Source organism: Cucurbita pepo, chromosome 20 (assembly GCF_057944985.1).
Source record: "Cucurbita pepo subsp. pepo isolate OVF chromosome 20, ASM5794498v1, whole genome shotgun sequence".
In the NCBI taxonomy this organism is placed as follows: domain Eukaryota; kingdom Viridiplantae; phylum Streptophyta; class Magnoliopsida; order Cucurbitales; family Cucurbitaceae; genus Cucurbita; species Cucurbita pepo.
In genome coordinates this window covers 9,007,041-9,033,051 of record NC_141817.1, presented here as the reverse complement: position 1 = coordinate 9,033,051, position 26,011 = coordinate 9,007,041, and the positions used below count along the sequence as shown (strand labels likewise).

At 36.6% G+C, this 26,011-nt stretch overlaps 2 protein-coding genes across 2 annotated transcripts; both read left to right on the top strand.

Moving 5' to 3' along the window:
* The first annotated feature begins 422 nt into the window (after nucleotides 1–422).
* LOC111782728 (alpha carbonic anhydrase 7-like) lies at nucleotides 423–2,030 on the top strand. The gene is made up of 6 exons (XM_023663519.2): nucleotides 423–532; nucleotides 618–835; nucleotides 917–1,126; nucleotides 1,219–1,383; nucleotides 1,502–1,555; nucleotides 1,861–2,030. The coding sequence occupies exons 1-6, from the start codon at nucleotides 445–447 to the stop codon at nucleotides 1,930–1,932; spliced, it is 807 nt and encodes a 268-aa protein (XP_023519287.2). The 5' UTR covers nucleotides 423–444; the 3' UTR covers nucleotides 1,933–2,030.
* A 15,352-nt stretch (nucleotides 2,031–17,382) lies between these two features.
* On the top strand, nucleotides 17,383–22,302 carry LOC111783356 (E3 ubiquitin-protein ligase WAV3). Its single transcript, XM_023664282.2, has 2 exons — nucleotides 17,383–17,892; nucleotides 20,105–22,302. Exons 1-2 carry the CDS (start codon nucleotides 17,650–17,652, stop codon nucleotides 22,040–22,042), a joined length of 2,181 nt encoding a protein of 726 aa, XP_023520050.2. The 5' UTR covers nucleotides 17,383–17,649; the 3' UTR covers nucleotides 22,043–22,302.
* Nucleotides 22,303–26,011: the final 3,709 nt, after the last annotated feature.

Here is a 26,011-nt window from a genome sequence, read left to right as displayed (position 1 = left end):
ACGCTTCGAGTAGGGTTCTCACACCAGCCCCTCGTTGGGGAGAATAAAGAAAGAGAATTAATAATTAGTTGAAAAGAAATTTTGGAAGTATGTGGATATATTTTAGCAACCTCATTTCCTAAAGCGTCACTCTCACATTATAATATGTTTTTCATATTTTATTGATAACTTTTCACCTCAATTTTAAAAGACTCTCAATTAAGGACCACCCTGGTTATACGTATAAAAGAAACTGTACGCCATCGCTATTTTTCCAATCACCATTAATTATTAATATGCATGTGATATAGCGCCCAAGAATTCATTGCCTTTCTCCTCTTTTTCAAACTTAGTTGAACTTTAACGATGGAAGGAACGCAGAAGCTTCTGATTTGCCTATAAATACCCAATTTCTTGGCTCTGAAATACAAACAAATATTTAACGAAGAAATCAAAGCTTTTAAGATGGAGAAGCTCTCTTTTCATGCGTTGTTTTGCACATTTTTGTGTGCCTTCCTTTTGGTTTCATGGCGTGCAATGTCTCAAGAAGTTGGTAGGCAACCTATTGTGTCATATACTTTATTATGATATGAGCTTTGTTGTATAATATTTAAATGTTTGTTTGATATTGCATGCAGAGGATCAGAAGGAGTTTGATTATAATGAAGAGGGAAAGAGAGGGCCTTCCCATTGGGGAGATCTTAAGAGAGAGTGGCATAGCTGCAAGGCTGGGCTAATGCAATCTCCCATTGATCTATTGCACGAGCGAGTTCGAATTGTACCCCATTTTACGAACCTCAAGACCGAGTATAAGCCTTCTAATGCAACTCTTAAGAACCGAGGCCATGATATTATGGTAATTGTTGTAATATCAACTTTGCTTATAATTATGTTTAAAGAAAACCCTTTTGAGTATGGATTGTGATGGTTATTGCAGTTGAAATGGGGTGAAGGGGTTGGGTATATGGAAGTTAATGGAACTCGATACTTTCTTAAGCAATTCCATTGGCATTCGCCCTCTGAGCATACAATCAATGGCAGAAGATTTGCTTTAGAAGCCCATTTGGTGCACCAAAGCCCAACAGGAAGTGTTGCTGTCATTGGTGTTCTCTACAAAATTGGACGACCTGACTATTTCTTGTCTAAGGTAAATGTTCAAATGTCAATTTTTTAAGATGAGAATGATTAAAATTGTTATGTTCTAAATTTAACACTTTTTTTTTTTGTTTTTTCCCTTAGATGAAAGAGTATTTGGAAGAAGTTTCTGATACACAAGAAGATAAAGCAATTGATTTAGCTGATCCGTCACAATTAGAGATGCTAAGCAGTTTATATTATCGATATATTGGCTCTCTAACAGTTCCACCGTGTTCTCAAAATGTGCTTTGGACCATAGTTAGAAAGGTTTTTTTTTTTTTTTCCAAGTTAAATCCTCCTATGTATATTCATATATTTATGTTTCACATTAATTATCAAAGTAATACTCTTTTTAATGCTTAAATAATTTTTATACGTTTTTCAGGTTAGGACGGTTTCACTTGAACAAGTGAAATTGCTTCGTGTGGCCGTTCATGATGTAAGCAATATAATTTTATGTCCATTCATAATTTAGTTCTAAAATGAATTTTGAAATTTTTATGCAGGAATTTAAACTTTTATTTGATCCTCTCGAATTTCTGTCCATGTATTTTTCATATTCGTATTTTGATTTGTATTCATATACCTTTATTATTTTAATTGTGTAATTAGGGTTTGTGTACTTGGTTCATTTATGAAACCACGATAATTTTCTACACTCAATGATCTAATTTAGAGCGGATTCAATTACTTGCTCCCATATTAGCATATTAGAGCGGTTTTAATCGGTTTATATATATGCAGGACTCAGACACTAATGCAAGGCCTTTGCAACCGCTTAATGATCGAAAGATTCAACTTCGAGTCAAATCATGAGGGAAAAATTAATGTCACCTACAACACATGAATATTGATTATACTTTTCTTTCCCAATATTGGGAAGTTATTTTTATTTTGTATTTGATATGAATATCATAAATTTATGATATATTCAATAATAAAAACATTTTTGTTATATTGGATATTAGATGTTAATGGATGGTACTATTTTGAATGGTTATAGTACAGCCTAATAATGTATGTAATAAGATTTAAAAGGTAAGACTCCATGTATTTTGTATGTTACGAGAACGGATTATTTCTTTAATATGCAATGTACGGAGGCATATATCATGATATGATACACATTTATTTTTTTCGTTGATTTATGATAGCATGAACGTGGGCTAACCCGTAGTCAAGCCTAGAAGGAGTGTAACGAGCCCACCTAGTGGGTTGATGCACACGAGCGATGTAATACCTGAGCCCTAACGAGAAGTAATTCTAAATTTTTTCTTTTAAAATTTAAACATGTGAGAAATTATTGAGAGCCTTAGAAGCCAAATTCCAAGATGAGATGAAGGGGGAAATGCTTATAAAATAGAAAGAACCCTAGAAAAATATAAAAGAAAATAGCTAATAAATGGTCCATGACAACGAGAGATGTATTTTGGTTATTTTAGCCACCTTTCCTGATTAGTGATATGTATGTGAATTATTTCTCGGATTAGGAAGGAGAAAGGTAAAAGAATATGCGGGTTTGTCAGAGGTATAAACCACTAAATCCGGAACCCGTGATTTGGCTTATAGTTAAGTGGATCTACCCCGTTCAGTAGAATCCCAAGAAGAAAATGTCACCAAAGCGGGGGGCTTTTTGATCGCATCTGAAACGACTCCAAGTGCGTGCGCGTACATAGCTCATGTGCAACTCGCTTTCAAATGGTACAGCCGAGTCTGAACTCTGTAACCGTAACCTCTGTCAGATTTTGTATGCTTCCATGTCAACCATGTTCCATTTTTCTCCATTGTCTGCATCTCTACTACCATGGCTTTCTGCCACTATTCTTTTTTAGCTACTTCTTCCTAACTTGTAGGGTTTGAAGTAGAGCAAATTGACATGATGCATATACGTCACCTAAAGATTTATACTTCCTTGGTGATGTCTCATCTAAAGATTCTCCAAGAGAAGAGTTGTTTAGTGATATTGAAGTTGATAATTTGACAAATTTTGTGTTGCTGTAGAGGCACTAGAAGATGCACTGGAGTTGACTTTTGTTTTTCATTTGTAAAAACTTCAACGGTAATCTCTTGTTGCTCATGTTCTTTAATCCAATCTCAACTTGCCTTTTCATCCAATTTTACATCAATTTTAACTGAAATCTTTTCATTAAGAGAGGTGTTTAAGTTATATGCTTTGATCGAGTATAAGACCAAATAAAATGTTTTTTTTTTTTTTTTAGATTTTTAATCAAGCTTTTGACGAATTTGAGGCTTTTTCAAAGCATGAGCAACACAACCAAAAACTCGTAAAGGACTTATAGATTGTTTCCTTCATGTCATGCTTCATAAGAAGTTCGATTCATGACAGCCTTTGTTGATGATAGATTTAATGGAATGTTGCTACAACTTCTGCCCAAAATTGATTTGAAAGTCTCATTCCTTGTAACATACTTCTTATCATCTCCACACTAGTTTGATTTTTTTTGTTCAGCATTCCATTTTGTTTTGGAGTGTGAGGAGTTGTTAACTCCTTTGGATGCCCTTTTCTTCCCAAAAGAGATTGAATTCTTTAGATATGAACTTGCCATCTCTATCCATATAAAAAATTTAATGTGGTTCTCTACCATAGCTTTAAAATTTTGAAATTTTTGAAAAATTTCTGAAGTAAATTTTGCTCGTGCAACTATAGTCATCAATAAATATTAAAAAATATACTCTCACCCAAGAATTTAGTTTGAATTGGCCCACATAAATAAGCAGGAATCGATAATTTGAAGATTTTTTATTTATTCCAACCGCAAAGGACTTCTTAGTTTGTCTGCAATGAATGCATCCTTCACATAAACTAATTGAATCAATTCTTGGTAATCTGAAAACCATGCTTTTGTCCTTGAATACTTTCAGGCCCTTCGTATGAAGATGCTCATAGTGTCGAGTCATCTTTTGTGCTAGCAGCAAGAGAAAAATTTTCGATGTTATAAACATCCAATGGAAACATCTTATTTGAATTAATGAAAATTTGAACTTTATAACCTGATTTCTTATTTGTAATGATACATTTGTTGTTATCAAATATAACCAAATGTTCTCTAGTTCTCAATTGTTCAACACCCAATAAATTGTACACTAGATCAGACAAAAATTGGACATGATCTATCACTTTTACCTTATCACTTTTACCTTACCATGACTGGTTCTGGGTTAATATCAATAAAAGTCATAAAAAGTCTTTTTTCTTTTTCTTCATTTTCTTCATTTTCTGAAGCAAAACTTATTTACCAACAATCAGCTTTTATATGCTCATATCTTTTGCAATGGTAACTTTGAATGACATTCCTTATGTTACTTTGCTCGTTGGACTGCTTCTGTCCATCACTTCTCCCTCTACCCATGTTACTGTCACCATCATGGTTGCTGCAAAATCCTCCTCTTCCACGTCCTCTACTTGCTAAACAAATATTTTTCTCTTTGGTGGTTGGCTGTCTCTTTCACTTAACATGCCTTTTTTTTTTCATTCCTTTCTAATGATATATTGATTCTTGATTCATGAGCTTGAAGCGAGCCCGGCCATCAGTTCATCAACGGAGAGTATTGTTCTTTAGCTTCTTGTATAGAAGCCAACACATGGTCAAACTTTGGAGTTAAGCTTCTCAACATCTTTGCAACAATTGTTTTATATGAAATTTTCTCTCCATGACACACATCTGATTGACTATTGTCATTGCTCTCGACAAAAAATCAGCAATTGATTCATCATTCGTCATGTGCAAAGTTTCAAAATTACGTCTTAGAAATCACAATTTCACTGTTATAACCTTTGAATCTTCTTAAAACTCTGTAGAATTGATCATGTTTGCTTTGATGTGGTTGCTGCTGCAATTCTTAAAAAGATAGTCTCATGAATTGCTTCTTGAATAGTAAAGAAGGTCTTGACATCCTTTTTCTTTGTTTCTCCTAGTCTTCCATTTCCTTCTATTATGGGTTCTAATACATTAATAAACTCATACTCCACTAAGTCAATTAGCTCCGGCAATTTAAGTAAGGTCTTCATCATGATGCTACACCATTCAAATTTCTCAGCATTAAAAATTGGTATAAGCTGTGCAAGAGAAGAAAAACCAGCTACTACCATTTTCGTATCGTAAAAAAAAAAAAACAATCACTCTCTTGTTGACAAGAGACCGTAGAAGACGGAATGAAATTAATTGCAAATGTTTTATTATTGTACTCCCTCGTAGTCAAGAGAGTTACATAATTCCAATATATATAAGCTTCTATGTAACTAAAAACCAAAATTTTTAAAAATCCTATTAGACAACGGATCATAAACAAATTCATAAGTTTAGAAAACTACTAGGCACTTCCTCAAACAATCAAAACATTCAATCACAACTCAAGCATCCACCTCGACCACATCAATCCATTCACATGAATAGGTCTTATCGGCCTAAAAGGTTGCAACAGTTACCTACTTTTTCAACACGTCCTTATCTACATTAGACTAGCTGATGGATATGAACATGGTGCTGGTGTGTACTTTCCACATAACTTTCCTCTACCAGATGTTACGTTGAATACACACCAACCTGTCCTTCCAGTTAGTGCAGATAGCATGCCGGTTAATGGTATACTTCTGACTTCCAGAGCTTCTCTTAACTTGAGGACGTAAGGATAGAGCCAGAGTTGATATTTGAAGCCTCTTAACTATTATAGATATAAGTGACTCTTAATTCCATTAGCCTAGCCTATATCTATGGTAGTCTGAATACTAATGGGTAGTTTAGAACAGATATGTGAGACCTCTCATCGATTAGAGAGGGGAACGAAACATTCTTTATAAATGTGTGAGAACTTCTCACTGTCATACGCGTTTTAAAAACCTTGAGGGAAAATTCGAAAGGGAAAGCTCAAAGAGGACAATATCTTCTAGCGATGAACTTGGGTCGTCACATATGGTATCAAAGCCAGACACGGAGATATGCCAGCGAGGGGGGTGGATTGTGAGATCTCACATCGGTTGAAGAGGAGAACGAAACATTTTTTATAAGGGTATGGGAACTTCTTTTAGTTCTTATATATTGTATTTTCAAATGCTTAAAAGTCATTTTAAATCGATATGTAAAATTATTGTGAATGTTTGACAAGGTATTCTAATCCTAGCTAGCTCGATGCTTGTAGATATGTTCTTTATCAAATCCAATTCTTGTAGATATGTTCAGCAAAATGTTCGTGGGATTAAATCAGAGTACCGAAGCATTTTGAAGTATTTTGTATCGTGATCATATTTACTCGATAAATATGTAGATTTCAATAATCAACAGTTCATGAACACTTTGAAGTTGATGCTATTTCTTGGTAAACACGATCGAATTTATATGGATCAAACGATGAGCTAAATATTTTTCACCCACTTCATTTGAAAGTTGTTCCAACAACGAATTGACAGTAAAAAAAAAAAAAAAAAAAACTGTCCGGCTATGTTTTGTTTTGTTTTGTTTTTTTTTCCTGTTTTGGAAAAGAACAATCGGCTTAAAATAGAACTCTGCTCAATAGGCATATCATATTGTCCCTATCCTCTGAAATCCATATGGTTCACGGGATTTAGTAAATTTTAATGATCGTAATATATATTGAGGAATATGAATTCGTGTTATCGAATATTTCTAGTATGGAATGAATCAATCACGAAAAAATATTTTTTCGCGATAAGTATTCTTGTAATAGTCTAAGTTTACCACTAGTAAATATTGTCTACTTTAGCTCGTTACGTATCGTCATCAGTCTCACAATTTTAAAACATGTCTACCAGACAGAGGGTACCACACTGTTCTACTCTCCAACCAATGTAGAATCTCCTAATCAACCCTCCTTGGAGCCCAGCGTATTTACAGGCACACTGCTCGATATTTGGTTTTGATATCATTTGTAATAGTCCAAGCCCACCGCTAGTAAATATTGTCCGTTTTGACCTGTTATATATCGTCATGAGTCTCACGATTTTAAAACGTGTCTACTAAAAAGAGGTTTTCATACCCTATTCTCCTCTTCAATCGACCTCCGATAGAAATGATTCAATCAAATTATAAAATTTTCTTTTGTAAAAGATTAAAAAAAAAATCCTTTTTGGGAAAAAGATAAGAGATAAAAAGGAATGAACAATATGGCAAGGAAGTGGGAGATGGCCCATGAAGTGGTTTGTAAAAGTGAAAGAGAGCTCAATTTTTTAGAACAAAAAATGGTTCCTTTTTCATTACAAGACACCAACTAGAGAGTGGAGGAGACCCAAGAGAGTGGATGCTTTTAACTCCTTTTGAGAAACTCCACCATTTTTAGCTTAGATTCCTTCATGGATTTTATAATGTCAAGAATGAGATCATTTGATTTGATGTCAAAAATTTTATATAAAACTTCAAACAAAAATTATGTAAATATAATAATCTGTCAACTTAAAGCATTAAAACGGTGAGATATCATATCGATTGGAGGGAGAATGAAACAATCTCTTCCTAGCATACGCGTTAATGAGATTGACGGTGATACGTAACAGGTCAAAACAGACAATATCTACTACTAGTGGACTTGAGTTCTTACAAATGGTATCAGAAAAAAATACCAGGCGTTGTGTCAGCGAGGACGCTAGGTGTCACAGTCATACTTGTCCAAGGCATGTCGCCCATGGCCGCATGCCCGTGACACACCGAAGTCTTTACCTTGTACTACTTTATTGCTTTCTTTTACCGCTTTCATGTTGTATTATTTCTTTTTTGTTTTCTTTAAGAGTATGACGTTTCAGCGATATCATGGCTAGGTCTGATAGACATGAAATGCCTCAAAATGTACTATAGGGGATATAACTAGTTGTCAACTTCTCCCTACCCGATAGTTATATGCAGTGAGCCATTATTGTTGCATTTTGCTTATATTCCCATATAACACCAATCTCAACTTCTCTCCTTTGCTTTCAAAACTCTTTTTCCAAAACCTCTCTTCCGCGCTTTCTAAAATCTTCTCTTGAAATCGAGGCCCGAGGTTTGTATTCACGTTGCCTGACCGCAGGCAACGTAACTCGAAGTAGGCTAGACCCACTCAGTGCTGAGAGTGGGTGCGACACAATCACAAAATCTGCTGCCTAGAAACCGCGATTGTGACACTAGAGGTGGACTGTGAGATCCCACGTCGGTTGGAGATAGAAACAAAACATTCCTTATAACGATGTGGAAACTTCTTCCTAAAAGACACGTGCTATTAATATTAATCAGAATATAAGTATTCCTTATAACGATGTGTAAATCATATTACCCGGCCCACAAGAATATATTAAAGTTCTAATAAATTATAATCTAAGTTAAGCATTATCTTATCTTCTAATTTTCATCTCCGATCATAACTCTTATGTTGAGTGGTTGATATGTCATTGTTATGCATATGATGTAACAAAAATTGTATTAAACAATTCAAATTCAAACCATTGTTTCAACTTGGGAATAATTGAAAGATTAAAGATTTGGTTATTGTTTTTATTTATAATTGTGTCATTATCTTATTCTAATCATTCAAATTATATTGCGTTTTCATTAATATTATAAATATAAGTGGTGAACGAATTTATTCCATCAAAATATATAATATCTTTTTCATTTTTATTATTCATTGTTCTAGTTGATAAAGTTTAATTAGTGTTTAAAAAAACGACGAACACACATATATTATTTTAGGAAAGATGAGAAGTAAAGATTTTGGTTAGAGATATTTTTAATTAAGTTTAACACTAGGGTGTACGCAGTTCGGATTGAGTTGAGGGATTTTTTTTTTACTCAACCCAAAAGTTCGAATTGATTGGATATCGGTAACCCAACTCAACCCTATATTTTCAGGTTGAATTGTCGGGTTGTTAATTTTTTGAAAAAAAATTACTTATTTACCATTTATAATTATTTGATACCATATTAAATAAAATGTATTAAAAGTTCCCAACAAACACAAATCAATTTATAATCATTCAAAACAATTAATTCATCAACAACAAGTACAATTTGTAACATATTAACATAGTTCAATATTGTCATACAACTAAATACCGACATTTTTTGAGAATTAGTGACATTTTCAGAATTAGTTAGCAAAAAAATAAGAATAAATCATAAAATTAAAAAAACAATAATGTATAGTTTAAAAAAAAATTAATTTTACTTAGATTCAAATATAAGAAAAAAGAATAGGTGAAAATTGTGATATAATAATATAACAATAGAGATAATAAATATATTAGAATTTAAAATCAATCTATAATTTTATAATAAAAATTTAAAATTTATTGAAATTAATTTTTTATTCATTTAATTTTGTGTCAATAACATGTATTTTTAAAATTAAAACAAAACTAATAGATGGTGGTTAGTTTATTTATATCATAAATAATGTATTTAAAAATCGTATATATTTAATCAACTTGTCGATAATTACTCAGATCACTATATAGTCTTTCAACGTTCTAGGTAGTCTTACTATGAAGTCCATAGCTATATTGTACACTTAGGGTTTGTAACATCTCTGCCGTCTTTTGTCTAGGAGCTTTTGCATATTGGCACAGTAACACTTGCTCACAAACTTAGCTACATCTCTCTTCATGTTAAGTGTTGTTTTAAATCTTGGTACATCTGAGTACCTCCTGCATGACAAATGACGAGTTGTGAGCTTCTGGCAATATCTCTTTCATTAACTCTTCTATGGACACATGGGTGTCCCTAACACAATAATCCTTCATCTGAGAATTTCGAGAATCCGTTTATTGGACTCTCGATAGTTGGCTTAGAATTTTCTGTAGATTAGGGTTCTCTCGTTGGGAGTCAATAATTCTCTGCCTAAGCGTGGGTTCTACTGTGAGTCGAGCCAATTGTGACTCTTTCGTTACTACAGATACAACCATGTTGGCTCGTTTGAAATCTTTTTGTATCCTTACCTGCCGACGAGTGGGTCGTTTTTCTACTTAGGGCGTCCAGGACCAAATTTGTTTTTCCAGGGTGGTACTCGATACCTATGTCGTAGTCCTTCACTAATTCTAACCACCTTCTTTGCCTCATGTTCAACTCTTTGTAGGTGAAAAAATATTTTAAACTCTTGTGGTCCTTTAAAATTTGGGTTTCTCTCCATACTAGTAGTGTTGCCAAATTTTTAGCGCGAATACTACGGCTGCCAACTCTAGGTCGTAGGTAGGGTAGTTCCTTTCACATTCTTTTAGTTGACAGGACGCATATGCAATGACCTTGCGGTGTTGCATCAACACACATTCTAGTCCTTTTTTAGACAGGTCGCTATAGATCACATATCCTTCTGAACTTTCGAGTACCATGAGTACTAAGGTAGTTACCAACCTCTGTTTTAGGTCTTGGAAGCTTGTCTCACAAGCATCGTTCCATGTAAAAGCACCCCTTTTCTCGTTAGCTGTGTTAAAGGCGAGACTATCCTAGCGAAATCCTGCACGAACCTTCGATAGTATCTTGTCTATTTCGAATATCTAAATCCAAATTTGGTTGCTTTCATCCTTCAAATTCATTCTCACTTATATCGAACCTTCACCTGTTTTGAATATAAACTTAATTGACTCAATTAAAAAAAAAAAGTTAAATTTCATATTTTCATGGTTCCTATATGGTAGGATTGGTAATAAAAGTTCAATTTAAAAAAAAAAAACAATATTATTTCATACGGATTGGATTTTTTTTTTTTTTTTAATTCGGTTTAAATTACTATTTCTTTCTTTCCTAAGAATGCTATATATCATGAAGCAATTTACCTGACACAGGTAAATGGTTACTATTATTTGATTTCTAACTAAAATATGAATAAGGTAACAAAATCAGGAATAAAATCAAAGAAAAGATTTAACTAACGGACAAATTCTTCCGACATCCTCAGGTAAATCTTCATAAAAAGCATTCCTTAAAGTACATTCCCTCTAAATTATCATCCACCCCAAATTTGTAATCATCTAACAATAAAAATGAAGTTTGATTTTCTTTAATGTGACATGAATTGCAACATCTTATGATAATTTCAACAACATTTTCTTCACATCTTCTTTGAAGTATATATTGCGTGATTGTTGCCTCCTTCGTATCATTTACCAATAAGACAACACAAAAAGGAAATAATCATACCAAAAAATACAAAAACTTACAAATTTTATAGTTGGTAGACGTCGAAATATCATCATCTGAGCTCACGCTTCCTTCATCAGTCTCGTGTGAAACTCTTCCAAGAACAACATACTAAAAAATCATAACCTAATTCCAATGAAAACTTTCATATCTGATTGAAGTTATAACCTAGTTCCTCCTTAATGATCTGATTATAGTTCTTTTAGATCCCTAATTAGGATGGTGGGTAAAAAAGACCCATTTACCCATTAGGGTTGATTTTGACCCATTTTTCTAATTTTTCATCTTTTTTTTGTTGGGATTTTTCTTAGCATTTTTCTTATGTACCTCATTTTAATTCTCCTCAAAGGTCATCGATAAACCTCAAAAGTTTCACTTTACAAAGAAAAATTTAGTATTTAATTTCTAGTCGAAGCTCGGATGTTACAAATTCTCCTCTCCTTAAAAAATTGTATTCTCGAAAGTTGCTTATGCTTGACTCCTAGGGTATGACATGCTCTTGTCCACTTTCCTAACCCAAGTTTTTACGTTGTCTAGATAGTAACTTTACCAAACCGTGACTATGGACGTTTACACTCTGTACACCCATCTATGGATGCTGAAATTGTACTAAACCTCATAGTCCTCTTAGAAATACTTCCTCGGATTCTTTGTCCATGAACATGTGTCCATCTTTTATGGTGCTCCTAGAGCTACCCTAATCCTTGCACGTAATGTTCCACCCTGTCGAAGTTTAAAGGTCACTACTAGTCATTATTATCATTCACGACGTGCTCACAATTACATAGGCTCCCTAGACTCTAATCCAAGTTCGCATGTCCATCTTTCTAGCATCATTTAGTGCTTCTCCATAAATTGAGAAAGTCTGGGCTGTCTCAAGCTCTAGTTCTCATCCTTGGAACCTACAATGAAGCGACCTATCTTCATCGTCTCTATGTAATCAACTCTGCGCAAACCTAAGGTTACCTTTGTCATTTTTGGATGTCATAGAGGTCTATAGATTCTTATTGGGTACATAGGCAGTTTAAAACCTATCTCTCGTTTCCAGGATGTTCATGGTTAGGTCCTAGAGCTAAACCAATCTCTAGAAGCACACAAGTCTAAATCTCTATTCGTTCACTACCTAGGGTACAAGGTCTATTAGAAACGTACTAACTTATGTCAATATGTAAACCACTCTAGCGGTAGCACCCTAAATAAAGCTTGGTTATTGTGCATGCTTTGCCAAGATGATTATCCTATCAATCACCTAGAGCACCATATGCATAATCTAATCATGCATGCAAGCTTATTAGGGAGATATCCTATGAATCACCTGAAACACTAAAACATAAAATGAAACATTCATGCAAACAATGAGACAAAAAAGCTCAATGGAGAGATAATATCTATCAATCGCCTGGAAAGCAGATCACCTCAGTCAATCCTCCTTTCTGACACAACAGAAAGCATATAGAACAACATCCATCACAAATTTCATCATAGGGGCATTTTGGTAATTTCTAACATCGTGCATAACATACTGATTCATGTTGCCCAACTTGTATTCTAGCGATGCATAATCTCTCTACATAAAACGACATGCTTCTTGAAATAGCAACCTAGGGGCATAACGATAATTTTTTATAACATGCACAAAGCCCGCCCGGAAAGCCGATCACCTCAGCCTGTCATGCAACACCACACATTGCTCGACAAGTGGCCCACTTATGGCTGGACACATAGTGTCACTTGCAGATTGACACGTATATCGCTCTCGTAGCCTGCGCAAGCATTTTCCTAGATTACTTTTCCTACCTAACTCGGATCAAAATGATTTCTTTATGAAAGTGGTAGAACTTTAATACATCATTACAAAGATATTTTTCTCTTCATTTTAGGACAACTAGAAGCAAATAATCACATCCAAATATAATAAAAATACCAAAAACTTATAGGTACTTGACGATGTTTGGAACGTCATCTTTCAATCCAAATTAGCTCTAGCTTCCTTCATGCATCTTGTGCAAAACTCCTCTTGGTTCGAACTTACGCACAAAGAGTTGTATTGACAATCAATTCATCCTCTTGGTTGGCAAAGCTACAACACCATTTGGTAGTAATCACTCGTGTAGAGTTGTATTGACAATCAATTCATCCTCTTGGTTGGCAAAGCTACAACACCATTTGGTAGTAATCACTCGTGTGCATCAAAGTGTTCCTTGCCTCGCATGACACTCAGGGGTCTGCTGACCTCTATATGTCATTACAGATAGCTAGCTCGACTATAATGGGTCTAAAGGGGTGCAAACTGTCTTGGGATCCATGCTTGCACGTGTGAATGATAATGATGATGAACGTATGAAGACTAATGTACATACATTACTTATGGTAATATGTGAATGGAACTTAGGGTTGTATCAAAAGATCTTTTAAAGATGACAAACTATAGGGACCTCATGCATTCTGTGTGTACATATACGTCGGGCTACTTCCCCAAAAGGCCTCATTACAATGACGGTGATGATGAGCATGCCTCGCATGACACTCAAGGGTTTGCTGACCTCTATACGTCACTACGGAAAGCTAGCTCGATTATGATGGGTCTAGAGGGGTGCAAACCGCCTTGTGATCCACGCTTGCACATGTGGGTTGTGCATAGGAAAGTACTGCACATCCAATGTTGTCCACGCTAGAGGCCACCCCTATGATAATTTTAATAATAAGTCCCTAGATCATGAGTTGCTTGTGTTTGCATTTCCAACTCAAAAAATGGGGTTATTTACTGAGTATTTCTTAAAATACTCAAGTTGTGTGTTACTTCTATTTCAAGTAAAGGCAAGGCACCAATGTACGGCTGACAATGGCATCGCAACAAGAGACCATGACACGTGCATAGACTAATAGCATTTTAAATTCTTAGACTTATGATAATATAGGGTGTTTTGCATTTAATGTTTTACTTTATTTATTATCATTATTTTCATCTTATTTTGAATATGTTTTCGAACACGTAAGACCATAACAATATTTTGAGTCTATATTATGTTTTTAGGATGAATTTAGATCTACGATGTTGTTTTAAAGGTTTACTTCCACATAAGAGCATAGAGTATGATGATAGTAGCGACTTTAGGTTAATGGAAATCTAGGATCATTACATCAACCTAACCCAAATTGAAAAAAATCTAACCGAACCCAACATTATGATTTGGGTTGGGTAGTAATATCAAACATTTACAAGTCATAACATATCATTAACATCTATGAGAAACATTAAATATTCTTAATTTTTTTAAAATGGTTGAGTTAGGTTGTAATCCTATTTTGAGACAAAAAATTAAACCAGCAAATTGAACCAATTTTTTAGTTTTTTTTAAACTTCAACCTAACCCAAACTGAACAAAAAAATTAACCCAACCCAACGTTATGATTTGGGTTGGGTAGTCTGAATTTTTCGGATTATCGAGTTATATGAACACTCCTAATTCTATCTTAAACATGTTGGTTAATTGTATCTCTATCAATAATAATTTTTGTCCGTAGATTTTGTACTTTAAAAAAATTATAATAGGTTGTGTAACAACCCAAGCCCATCGTTAGCAGATGTTGTGCTGATTGGGTTTTCCCTCTCGGGTTTCCCCTCAACATTTTTAAAACGTAGCCGCTAGGTAGAGGTTTCCACACTTTAGAAGGAATGCTTCGTTCCTCTCTCCAACCAATGTGGGATCTCACAATCCACCCCTCTTCAGGGTCGAGTGTCCTTGCTGGCCCTCGTTCCCCTCTCTAAACGATGTGGGATCTCATAATCTACTCTCTCTGGAGCTCAGCGTCCTCGCTAGCACTTGTTCCTCTCTTCAATCAATGTGGAATCTCACAGGTTGTTTATGAGCTTTTGGTAAAAATAAAAATTAAAGAAAATAGATAAAACCTTTATAATTTGAGGAACCAATTGTAAACTTTTTAAATTATAAGAATTTAAAACAACCCTAAAATTTTAGGACAAAATTTAACGTTACAGTATTATTGTTAATGGTAGAATAGTAATCAATATAAGAATCTGATATTATTTAAGGATTTGAAATATGATTTGAGAGGAGATGATAGCCATTATACATGAAAATGATATCATGTTAATTTCAAGCAGAAGTTGACTACTCTACCAATTGTCACGTGTGTTGGCCCTATCTCTATGGGTCGTTTTTCATTTGATGAAGCAAATAACAACGATAATAATATCTACTCCTCGTCAAAAATTCCTGAAAAACCTACCTTTAAACGCTATCAAAGAGTTGAAAGCTAATAAAAAAGGGGTCTGAGCTTATTAGACACAAGCCAGATCAGCCAAAATATCTGTCTGGAGCCATTAGAGTGTATATTCTCCGACTGGTTTCGAATCGTTCAAGTGGGATGATAAAAGCCATAGATGTTGTATTTGTAGAATCAAACTTATAAAACTAGTAAAAAGAGCATTTGTACTTTCTTTTAGTCTCGAACTAAGTATCTTTACAATCTTACGTAGTTTAGATCAGTGAGACATGATTTTGTTAATTTTATTTGCAATGTGATTCGAATCTAAAACAAGTTTCCTTACTTAAGATATTTTATTATCAAGAGAAACCAAAGAGGTACTAATGTCTTTGATTCAAGAGTTCTTGGTATATAAACCAAATTAGGTACTCGTTCTCAAAGACAAGCTCCATCTCAAATGTCTCTGTCATCGAAAATCAAAATCTTTCAACCAAATTTCACCCCTACAAGAAAGGAAGTGATCTTGCATGCTTAGAAGTCGATTCAAACCATATTTCCTTTAATTTATTTTTACATAAACTTATTATTGTTCATCAAAGCGCACCGAACCAAGTTATATTTTTGTAATTTTTGTAGTGAGGTTTAATAATTCAATATATATATATATATAGATATATATATATATATAGATAGATAGATATATATAGATAGATATATATAGATAGATAAAAAGCCTTATTTTCAAATTAATCTCCAAAGTATAAAGGTACGTTTTCTTAGAAACACGGGACTTTAATTTGTTTGAGTCTAAGCACGAGAATGAGTTATGGATCTGTTTTTAGATCAGGTTATCAGCCAACATGCACAATGCTTTGATCACACCAACTTTGATGAGATATGCTTTACTTTATCTCCGTTGATTTATCATACTTTGATTACTTTATCTCCGTTGATTTATGCAATTCACATCATGTTTGTTTTGTGTTGCTGGATATTAATTATTTTTATTAATTAAAATAACAAAAGTGCCTCTACCATTTTGATAAAAATTATTAATATTTTGTTTTAAAAATTTTCGTAATATATTAAATAACTAATTTTTTAAAGTTATCTTGATTGAGAAGAACCACTTTAAAATAAGTTGAGTATTTGAGTTTGAAATTTTTTAGATTTATGTAAGCGAAATAATAAATTGTTGAGTCACATTGCAACCTTAGCATTTTCGGTTGAGATCCCAATCTCCAAGTGGACTCTCTTTAGCTGCTCGCGACTTTAGCTTTTTAGAGAATCTCGCTCCTATGTTGTGGGACTTGTAGCTCGGTAGTCCATCAAGTGGGTTTGTTTATTCTTCGAGTTTCAAGGTTGAGATCCTAATCTCCAAAAAGTGGGCTCTCTTAACTGCTCGCGACTTTAGCTTTTTAGAGAATCTCACTCCTATGTTGTAGGACTTGTAGCTCGGTAGTCCATCAGGTGGGTTTGTTTATTCTTCGAGTTTCAAGGTTGAGATCCTAATCTCCAAGTGGGCTCTCTTAACTGTTCGCGACTTTAGCTTTTTAGAGAATCTCGCTCCTATGTTGTGGGACTTGTAGCTCGGTAGTCCATCAAGTGAGTTTATTTATGCTTCTAGTTTCAAGTGTCTTCTTGAACAGTTATAGTAATCCATAAGCAAAAAATGTACTGTCTGGAAGACGAGAGTTCATGAGTATTTTTGAAACATTAGACTTCTAATAACTGATATTCCAGACCTCAAGTTAGACAAGGAGGGTCAAAATGACCAATTTACCCATCGAGGTTGACTTTGACCAATTTTCCCAATTTTTCACTATTATATTTTATATTTTTATTAATATTGTTTTAGCCATTGAAACTCTAAAGTTTTTACTTTATCCTCCATAAAACCAAAAAAGGTCAAATGCTCATATCCCTCTCTCCCTCCGCCCGTCGCTCTCCCTCTCCCTCTCAATCCTCTGTCACAATTTTGCCAATTCCCATGTTCTTGACCTTTCCCAGTTGAACCATTTTGAATTTTTTCATACCCATTTCCATTTCTTCACAAAAAATTCCTTATCCTCTTCATACTCTCCACACTATGCTCTCTTCTCCCCTCACCCTCCCATTCCCACCTGGGTTCACTTAGATTTTCCCGCCCCTACATCTCTATTTCACCATGAATTCCACATGGAAGAAGCTCAAACTAGCTCTCGGCTTCAATATGTGCCTCTATACCCCTCCAAATCCCCCCGATTCCTTGCCTTCCATGCCTCCCATGGCCTCTAGGTTCTCCGACGCCGCCGCGCCGTCTAATTTGTTTTCTCAATCCAGTTTTAGCTCCGATTGCCACCCGCCGACGACACCCACTTCGTCCTCTTCCGGTCTCCGCCTCTCCAAATCCTCAACCAGATCATCCAAGGTTTGTTATGGGTCTTTCTTTATTTTGGGTTCGCCCCTTTTGCTAGCTTCTTGATTCTCTGCTGCTGTTTATCTTTTTTTTTTTTTGGTGGGTTAAATTCAGTATATTATTATGATCTTAAGATTGTTGGATACGAGTAGTAAAATGAAATGATTAGAATATCCTTCTCTGTTCATAAGCAATTGATTCAGAAAGTAATACACTGTGCTGCTGTTCTGTACCACTTTCAATGTCTATGAGTTGTAATGTTACTTTCAAATACATGGATTTATGTGGAGGATGGTAAAGTGGAGTAGTCCCTTCAAGGACCATTAAGCCTTTGGCTTATTAGTGAAGTAACTCTGTTCTCTGCCTTTACTTTTCAAGCCTCCCCTGAAGAGAGAAAAGTGGTTTGCACTGTCAACACAATGACCCTTTCCCTTTTGCTTCTCAGTGGTGATTTATTAAAAGCCTGTGGCCCACCCCACCTTCATTCTATGACTTCCAGCAATCACTATAATAAACAAGACATTGGTGAATAGTAAAAAGAATCCAAAGTACATTATTTTTATGTGGCGACCCATAATTTCACTTCTTTTTATGAGCTTATATGGTCTCTTCTTTTTATTTCCTCCTTTTGTTTTATATCCTCTATTTGTTGCTGAATTATTCCATCTTTTGGAAAGTTACCCAGTTGACTGTTTGTAGTTTTCCATCATGTCCTCTTCTATTACCTATTATTGACTTTTTGCCTTTTCTTTTGCTCGGAAGATTTACCATTGAGTCTTACCGTGGTTATGTGAGATCCCATATCGGTTGGGGAGGAGAACGAAACATTCTTTATAAGGGTGTGGAAACCTCTCCTTAGTAGATGCGTTTTAAAAACCTTGAGGGGAAACCCGAAAGGGAAAGCCCAAAGAGAACAATATTTGCTAGTGGTGGGCTTAGGTAACAACAAATGGTATCAGAGCCACACACTGGATAATGTGCTAGCGAGGAGGCTGAGCCTTGAACGGGGGTGGACATGAGGTGGTGTGCTAGTAAGAATGCTGGGCCCCAAAGTGGGTGGATTGGGGTCCCACATCAATTGGAGAAGGGAACGAGTGCTAGCGAGGACGTTGGGCTCCGAAGGAGGGTGGAGTGTGAGATCCCACATCGGTGAAACATTTTTTATAAGGGTGTGGAAACCTCTCTCTAACATATGCATTTTAAAAATCTTAAGGGGAACTCCGAAAGGGAAAATCCAAATAAGATAATATCTGTTAGCAGTGGGCTTGGGTTGTTACAAATGGTATCAGAGCTACATATCGGACAATATGCCAGCGAGGAGGCTGAGCCCCGAAGGAGGGTGGACATGAAGCGCTGTGCCAGTAAAGATGCTGGGCCCCAAAGGGGGTGGATTGTGAGATCCCACGTCAGTTGGAGAGGAGAATGAAGTATTCTTTATAAGGGAGTGGAAGCCTCTCCCTAGCAAACGTATTTAAAAACCTTGACGGGTAGCCCGAAAGCGAAAGCCCAAAGAGTACAATATCTACTAGCGGTGGGGTTAGGTTGTTACTTTCGTATGGATCTTGAAATATGTGTACTCTGGTTGGGAGGTTTTTGTGATATTACCTCTTCTTTTGATACATGGTGTTGACAGATGAGATTGCACCACGCAAAAAGACACTGTCTTATCACGTTGCCTTCTAAAGTTTCTTCTGAAATTTTACCTTCTTTCTCTCTCACGAATAAGGGGGGAAGGGAAAAGGTAAGTTGAAAATACCCTTTGGGCGAAAAACGATAAAACCGAAAGTTAATGCCAAAAGTAGCTGCAGATAATGAGTCTTTAAGCAAATTGCCCTTTTGATTTTTCTTTTGTCTTACCTTATTGATTCATTTCGTCAGCTTTGGCCCGTTACGCATCGTCGTCAGCCTCACGATTTTAAAACGCGTCTGAATGTTTCGTTCCTCGCTCCAACCAATGTGGAATCTCACTATCCACCTCCCTTGGGGACAGCATCCTCGCTAGTACACCGCCCAGTGTCGGTTGGGGAGGAGAACGAAACATTCCTTAAAAGGGTGTGGAAATCTCTCTCTAGTATACGCATTTTAAAAACATTGAGGGGAAGCCCAAAGAAGATAATATCTGCTAGCGGTGGGCTTGGGCCGTTACACTACGTGTTTTTGTAGCAATCGAGTTGGAGTTTTTGGTTATTTTTATTCTCATCCTTTGATTATTTTCAAATTGCAGAGGACATGTGCAATTTGTCTGACTGCTATGAAGCCAGGGAAGGGCCATGCTATCTTCACTGCTGAGTGTTCCCACTCGTTTCATTTCCATTGCATCACTTCAAATGTTAAGCATGGAAACCAAATTTGCCCAGTTTGCAGAGCCAAATGGAAAGAGATTCCTCTCCAAAGCCCTGCTTCTGATCTTCCCAACGGAATGATGAGAATCAACCAAATTGATTGGTCTCGAGATGACTCGTGGATGACCGTTTTAAGAAGGGTTCGTCCCGCACCGATCGATCCGCCTAGGCCGATAGCCTCTCAGTCTCATGGACCTGAGCCAGATCTGTTTGATGATGATGAAGTCCTAGATCATCAGCCTGTTATCCCTGATGAAGGAACACCTTTTGTAGATGCTGTTGATAGTTCTATTGGAACAATTGAGGTTAAGACATATCCTGAAGTTTCCGCTGTTGCTCGATCTGCAGTTCACGATAGTTTCACTGTATTAGTGCATATCAAAGCTAGTCTTACGAGTCAGAGCCAACGTTGTCGTGAAACTCAGATCCCGTTTCCTCCGTCTCGAAGTTCTCGTGCTCCAGTCGACCTTGTTACAGTGCTTGATATCAGTGGGAGCATGGCTGGTACTAAGCTTGCGTTGCTAAAACGAGCAATGGGCTTTGTGATACAGAACCTCGGCCCCTCGGATCGACTTTCAGTAATATCATTCTCCTCTACAGCACGACGCGTCTTTTCTCTTCGTCGGATGACTGAGAGTGGACAACAACAGGCATTACAAGCTATTAATTCTTTGGTTTCAAATGGTGGAACAAACATTGTTGATGGCTTAAAGAAAGGGACCAAAGTATTATTGGATAGGAAGTGGAAGAATCCTGTTTGTAGCATTATGTTACTTTCAGATGGTCAGGATACATATACTTTCGGCATGGGTAGTTCACGTTCCGAAACCGACTATCTGTCGCTTCTACCAGTAGCAATCCGCCGTAATAACAACACAGCATTGCAGATACCAGTGCATTCATTCGGGTTCGGCACCGACCATGATGCTACAGCAATGCACGCTATCTCCGAGATTTCAGGGGGGACGTTTTCCTTTGTCGAAGCAGAAGCTACAATCCAGGACGCATTTGCTCAGTGCATTGGAGGGCTCTTGAGTGTTGTTGTGCAAGAGCTTCAAGTTAGAATTGAATGTGTTCATCCTAGTTTGCAGCTCGGTTCGTTGAAAGCAGGAAATTACCTATCAAACATCGATGCAGACTCGAGAATTGGCACTATAAATGTGGGAGACTTGTATGCTGAAGAAGAACGAGACTTTTTGGTGACAGTTAATGTACCTTATGGTGATTCTATTGATGAGATGTCATTGCTCAAAGTCAAATGTGCTTACCGAAAACCGATCGCAAACGAAACAGTGACGTTAGAAGACATTGAAGAAGTGAAGATAAAAAGGCCAAATGCTATTGGAGAACAATCTGTGTCGATAGAAGTCGACAGGCAACGCAATCGTATACACGCCCTCGAGTCGATGGCCAAGGCTAGAGTTGTGGCCGAGCGTGGTGATTTGGCCAATGCAGTCTCTATCTTGGAGAGCTGTTATAGAGCAGTATCAGAAACTATCTCAGGACAAGCTGGTGATCATTTGTGCACAGCACTTTGTGCCGAGCTAAAGGAGATGAAGGAAAGAATGGAAAACCGACGCATCTACGAGGCTTCAGGAAGGGCGTATGTTCTATCAGGACTAAGCTCACATTCATGGCAGCGAGCCACGGCTCGTGGCGATTCAACACACAACACGAGCCTTGTGCAAGCTTACCAAACCCCATCAATGGTAGACATGTTGACACGGTCTCAAACCATGATAGTAGGGAACCCGACACCACGGCCCCAAAGAACACTCCGCCCTACCATGACGTTTCCTGCACGAACTCGTCAACGGTAAACAACGGTACGATCTGAAACTTCATCCTGCCTGCCTTTTTGCTTTCTTTTTTTCTTTTGTGTTGTGTTATTCATCCTTTGGTGGGTATACTTGCTTGTTGTAAGTTGTAAATGAAAAAGAATTGGGGGTGAAATATGTAATGTTTGGAGAGATTGGTTTACTCTAAGTGTGATTTTGGTTGGTGGTATAGAAGTGAATTATGGGGATAACTGTAATGAGTTTATCACTATGGTATAATACTGCTCCTAATTCTTTTCCAAGTCTTGGTATCACATCGGTTCGGTTCGGTACAACGATACCTTATCTTGACTTTATTTCTTTAGTAATGTCGTCATCTGTACAACGATATCTTATCTTTACTGAAAAAGAAGTAGCACGTTGCTTGAGTATTTAAAAATACTCAATAAGTAACCCCATTGTTGGGGTCGGGAGGCAAACAGATGCAATTATGATGAGACATACCCTTTGGTAGAATATTATGACCTTTGTCTCTACTTTTAGTTTGGACAGAGTTGGATGAGTAGTATTTCTTTACACACGCACACATGGGCACACCAAGCACGCTCGTATACGTACCCTAGGGTTGCCTATTGAGCTAGAGTATTCACGTTTGTTGGAAGCCACAGAGGGAAAGTACCTCGATGCACGTGACGTACAAAATACATGAGATCCTGATAACTTTAAATCATGACATACACTTCATGATGCAACTCGTGCATCTATTCTTTTTATGATATAACGATCTCATGAGACATACATACGTAAACTTGTCATATCTTTCATGATTGGTATAAATGTTAACATAGTTACATAGCATAACATGAAGGTTATGCATCATACAACATTGATATCAACGTAGTTCTATAACTTAACATCAACGGATGCATAACATAACTTTTAACACGACATAATATAGCACATATCAAACAATCATAAAACATGATACGTGCAAGGGTCACAAGGCACGCATCGTTCATATAGCAAATAAGTCGTCCAACTAAGCAAACAGTGAATCCACTTACTTGGGCTAAGCTGAAGTCACTACACTCCCTTGATGCTAGTTTACAGTGAATCCACTTACTTGGGCTAAGCTGAAGTCACTACACTCCCTTGATGCTAGTTTACAGTGAATCCACTTACTTGGGCTAAGCTGAAGTCACTACACTCCCTTGATGCTAGTTTACAACTGCTCTTTAAAATCTAGTTCCACTTAAGGAGTCCCACAACCATAAGGTAGAATTCTATTATAGAAATTGACTCACTAGAAAATTTAAACTTAGCTCCATATATTTTAAATTAGTTAAAAAGTAGTCATATGAACCTTAAACGTCTCCGAAAGTGTCAAAAACACCTCTCGAAGAGTAATAAATGGTAGAAAAATGTCTGAACATATCAGATCCGAGCCAGATTAGCTGACCTCAAAGGGTCCGAAAATATCAAACCTAAGCGAGATCAACCGAGAGACAGAGATGAATCCATCAGAAAATGTATTCCTCGAACTGCCCAAACAGAATGAAATAGAACAATTGTTGTGACTCAATAAGTCTACCTCTCCTAATAAGATGTGGTTCGGGAACAAACCAAGGTGAAAGTTGGTGGACATGTGACACCCAAGTAAAGGAGAAGTACATAAATGAATCATGGTCACATTTGAATGAGAGAGATCTTTAGGATAGGATGGCTAAGAAATATTTAAAATAATTGAAAGTTACTACCTATACCAGCAAGGTGCATTTTCCTTTTCGATGATTTAATCATAGTAACTTCATAGTTAAGCTGTGCTTTGATTGGAACAACCTGTGCCCACTCCTGCCCCATAGTCGACCCGCAAACCAAACCCAATCACGTTTCTGACCCACATGCCCAATGTCATTGGCTTGGCTTGGCTTGATTTTAGCTCGATTCAGCGCGCTCCAGCAGCTCCAAATCAGCTTAGGCGGCATATTTGGCTCGGATCTTAGTTATTCTAAGTTTTGAGGCTTTATAATAATGTTTTGAACCATTTTGGAGTTATTTTTTATGTTTTCGGGAGCAATTGATGTTGTATCTAGTGTCACGATCATGCTTGTCCAAGACATGTTGTCTATTGCGCTTGTTGGATGTCCCGAACATGCTTGACCAAGACGTGTTGTCCATGGTCGCATGCCCGTTTCAAACCCTTTTACTTGTTTTCATGTAGGGGGTGTACATGGTCCGAGTTGGGTTGGGTTCTCAATATTAGAAAAGATACATATATTTGTGAGTGTTGAACTTAGGTGTTACTATCCTAACCCATTAATATAAAAGGGTTCTTAATATACTTTATATATTTTTATTTGGATCGGGTCAACCCGAAAGTTTTACCCACAAACCTGAAATCGAACCGATTGGGTTCAGAAAAATGAACCCAACCCTACCCGAAATGCTAATCCAACTCAACCCAACCCTTATAGTTCAGGTTCGGTTGGTCCGGGTTGTCGGGTTGAATGTACACCCCTACTTTCATGTTAGATAAAGGTTTACTATTGTTGTGTCAACAAGGTGTATGAACGGTCACCAAAATCATGTCTACACCCGCTAAGACTAAAATTCACAATAAATGTATTATAGGGGGATGTGACTATCTGTTCTTTCTTCCTACTTATGTTATATGCTATCAAAGTCGTGGTTGTTGCATATTCGCTTTTAGTTTATAACATTAATTTTTTTGAAATTTTTTTCAATTCATTTCTTCGCTCACGTTTTCTAACACATTTCTTTCAAACGTGACCCAAGGCTTGATCATATATCAAGGTTATCCAAGAAATCTGACTTTCGTACAATTGACTTGTTTGTCAGGTTAGAACAAGTACCGCATAATTGTTGTCCTACTGCCACAAGAGTGCGATTGTTACAAGTGGTATCAGACGATTCGACTCCTCGAATTGTAGTACACAAACATGTCCGCTACAAAACAAATGGGCAAGTCTCAGGCTGACCGATTGGTAGAGATTGACAATTAGTTACTCTACCTGAGTAAAGTTTTTGATGGAAGGAGACTTTTGGAGTCTGAAATGAATGAGATTACCACTAAAGTCGACTGGATCGATGAGATGACAAGCAGCCTTGAAGCAATGTTTGTCTACGAAATAATGGTTAGGGTCGAGGGTCTCGGAGCCCAAGCCCTTATGTGGGATTCGAGATGCCAAGTCTCTAGAGAACTTTACCTTTGACCTCGAACAGTACTTTCAAACCACAAATACCATGGCAGAAGAAGCGAAGGTCACATTAGCAACAATACTTCTAAACAACGATGCAAAGTTATGGCAGAGATCCAGTACATGGACATTTAATATGGTCGATGTACTCTGGACACTTGGGAGAGCTTAAAACAAAAACTTCGCTCTTAGTTCTTCCCAGAGAATATTGAGATAATTACAAGAAGGAAGTTACGAGAGCTGAGAAATACTGGGAATATTCAAGACTATGTTAAGCAATTTTCTAGGCTTACGTTTGATATTCATAAAATTTCCAAAAAAGACAATCTCTTCGGGTCGAAGCCGTAGGAAAAAGCCAAGCTTTATAAACGAAGGGTTCAAGACCTTTCTACACCCTATGCTACAGTCGAACATATATTGGGTGACATTTTGAGAATTTTCTTAGAACAAATCATGGTGGAATGATACGTGTTAGTCTATGGAGATAGTCTTCACTCTTAGAAGTGAAGAATAAAGAATGTGACCAAGTCGCGAGAATGCAGGAGAATGTCGAAGCCATCAGGTGTCGAATTCGATTTTCAATCTTAATTTGAATCCCGAGTATGAATCATTACAATATAGTTCAACCGATTATCGAGATTCAAATCTTTCTAAATAAATAAAAAAAAGTGAATGGTGAATGAAATTTGATGAGAGAGAATGAAATCTAATTGGGTGTGCCTCCACTTACTTGAACTTGAAGTATACCATTTATGACCACCATACCTACACGTTGACCTTTTGCAACCTAACC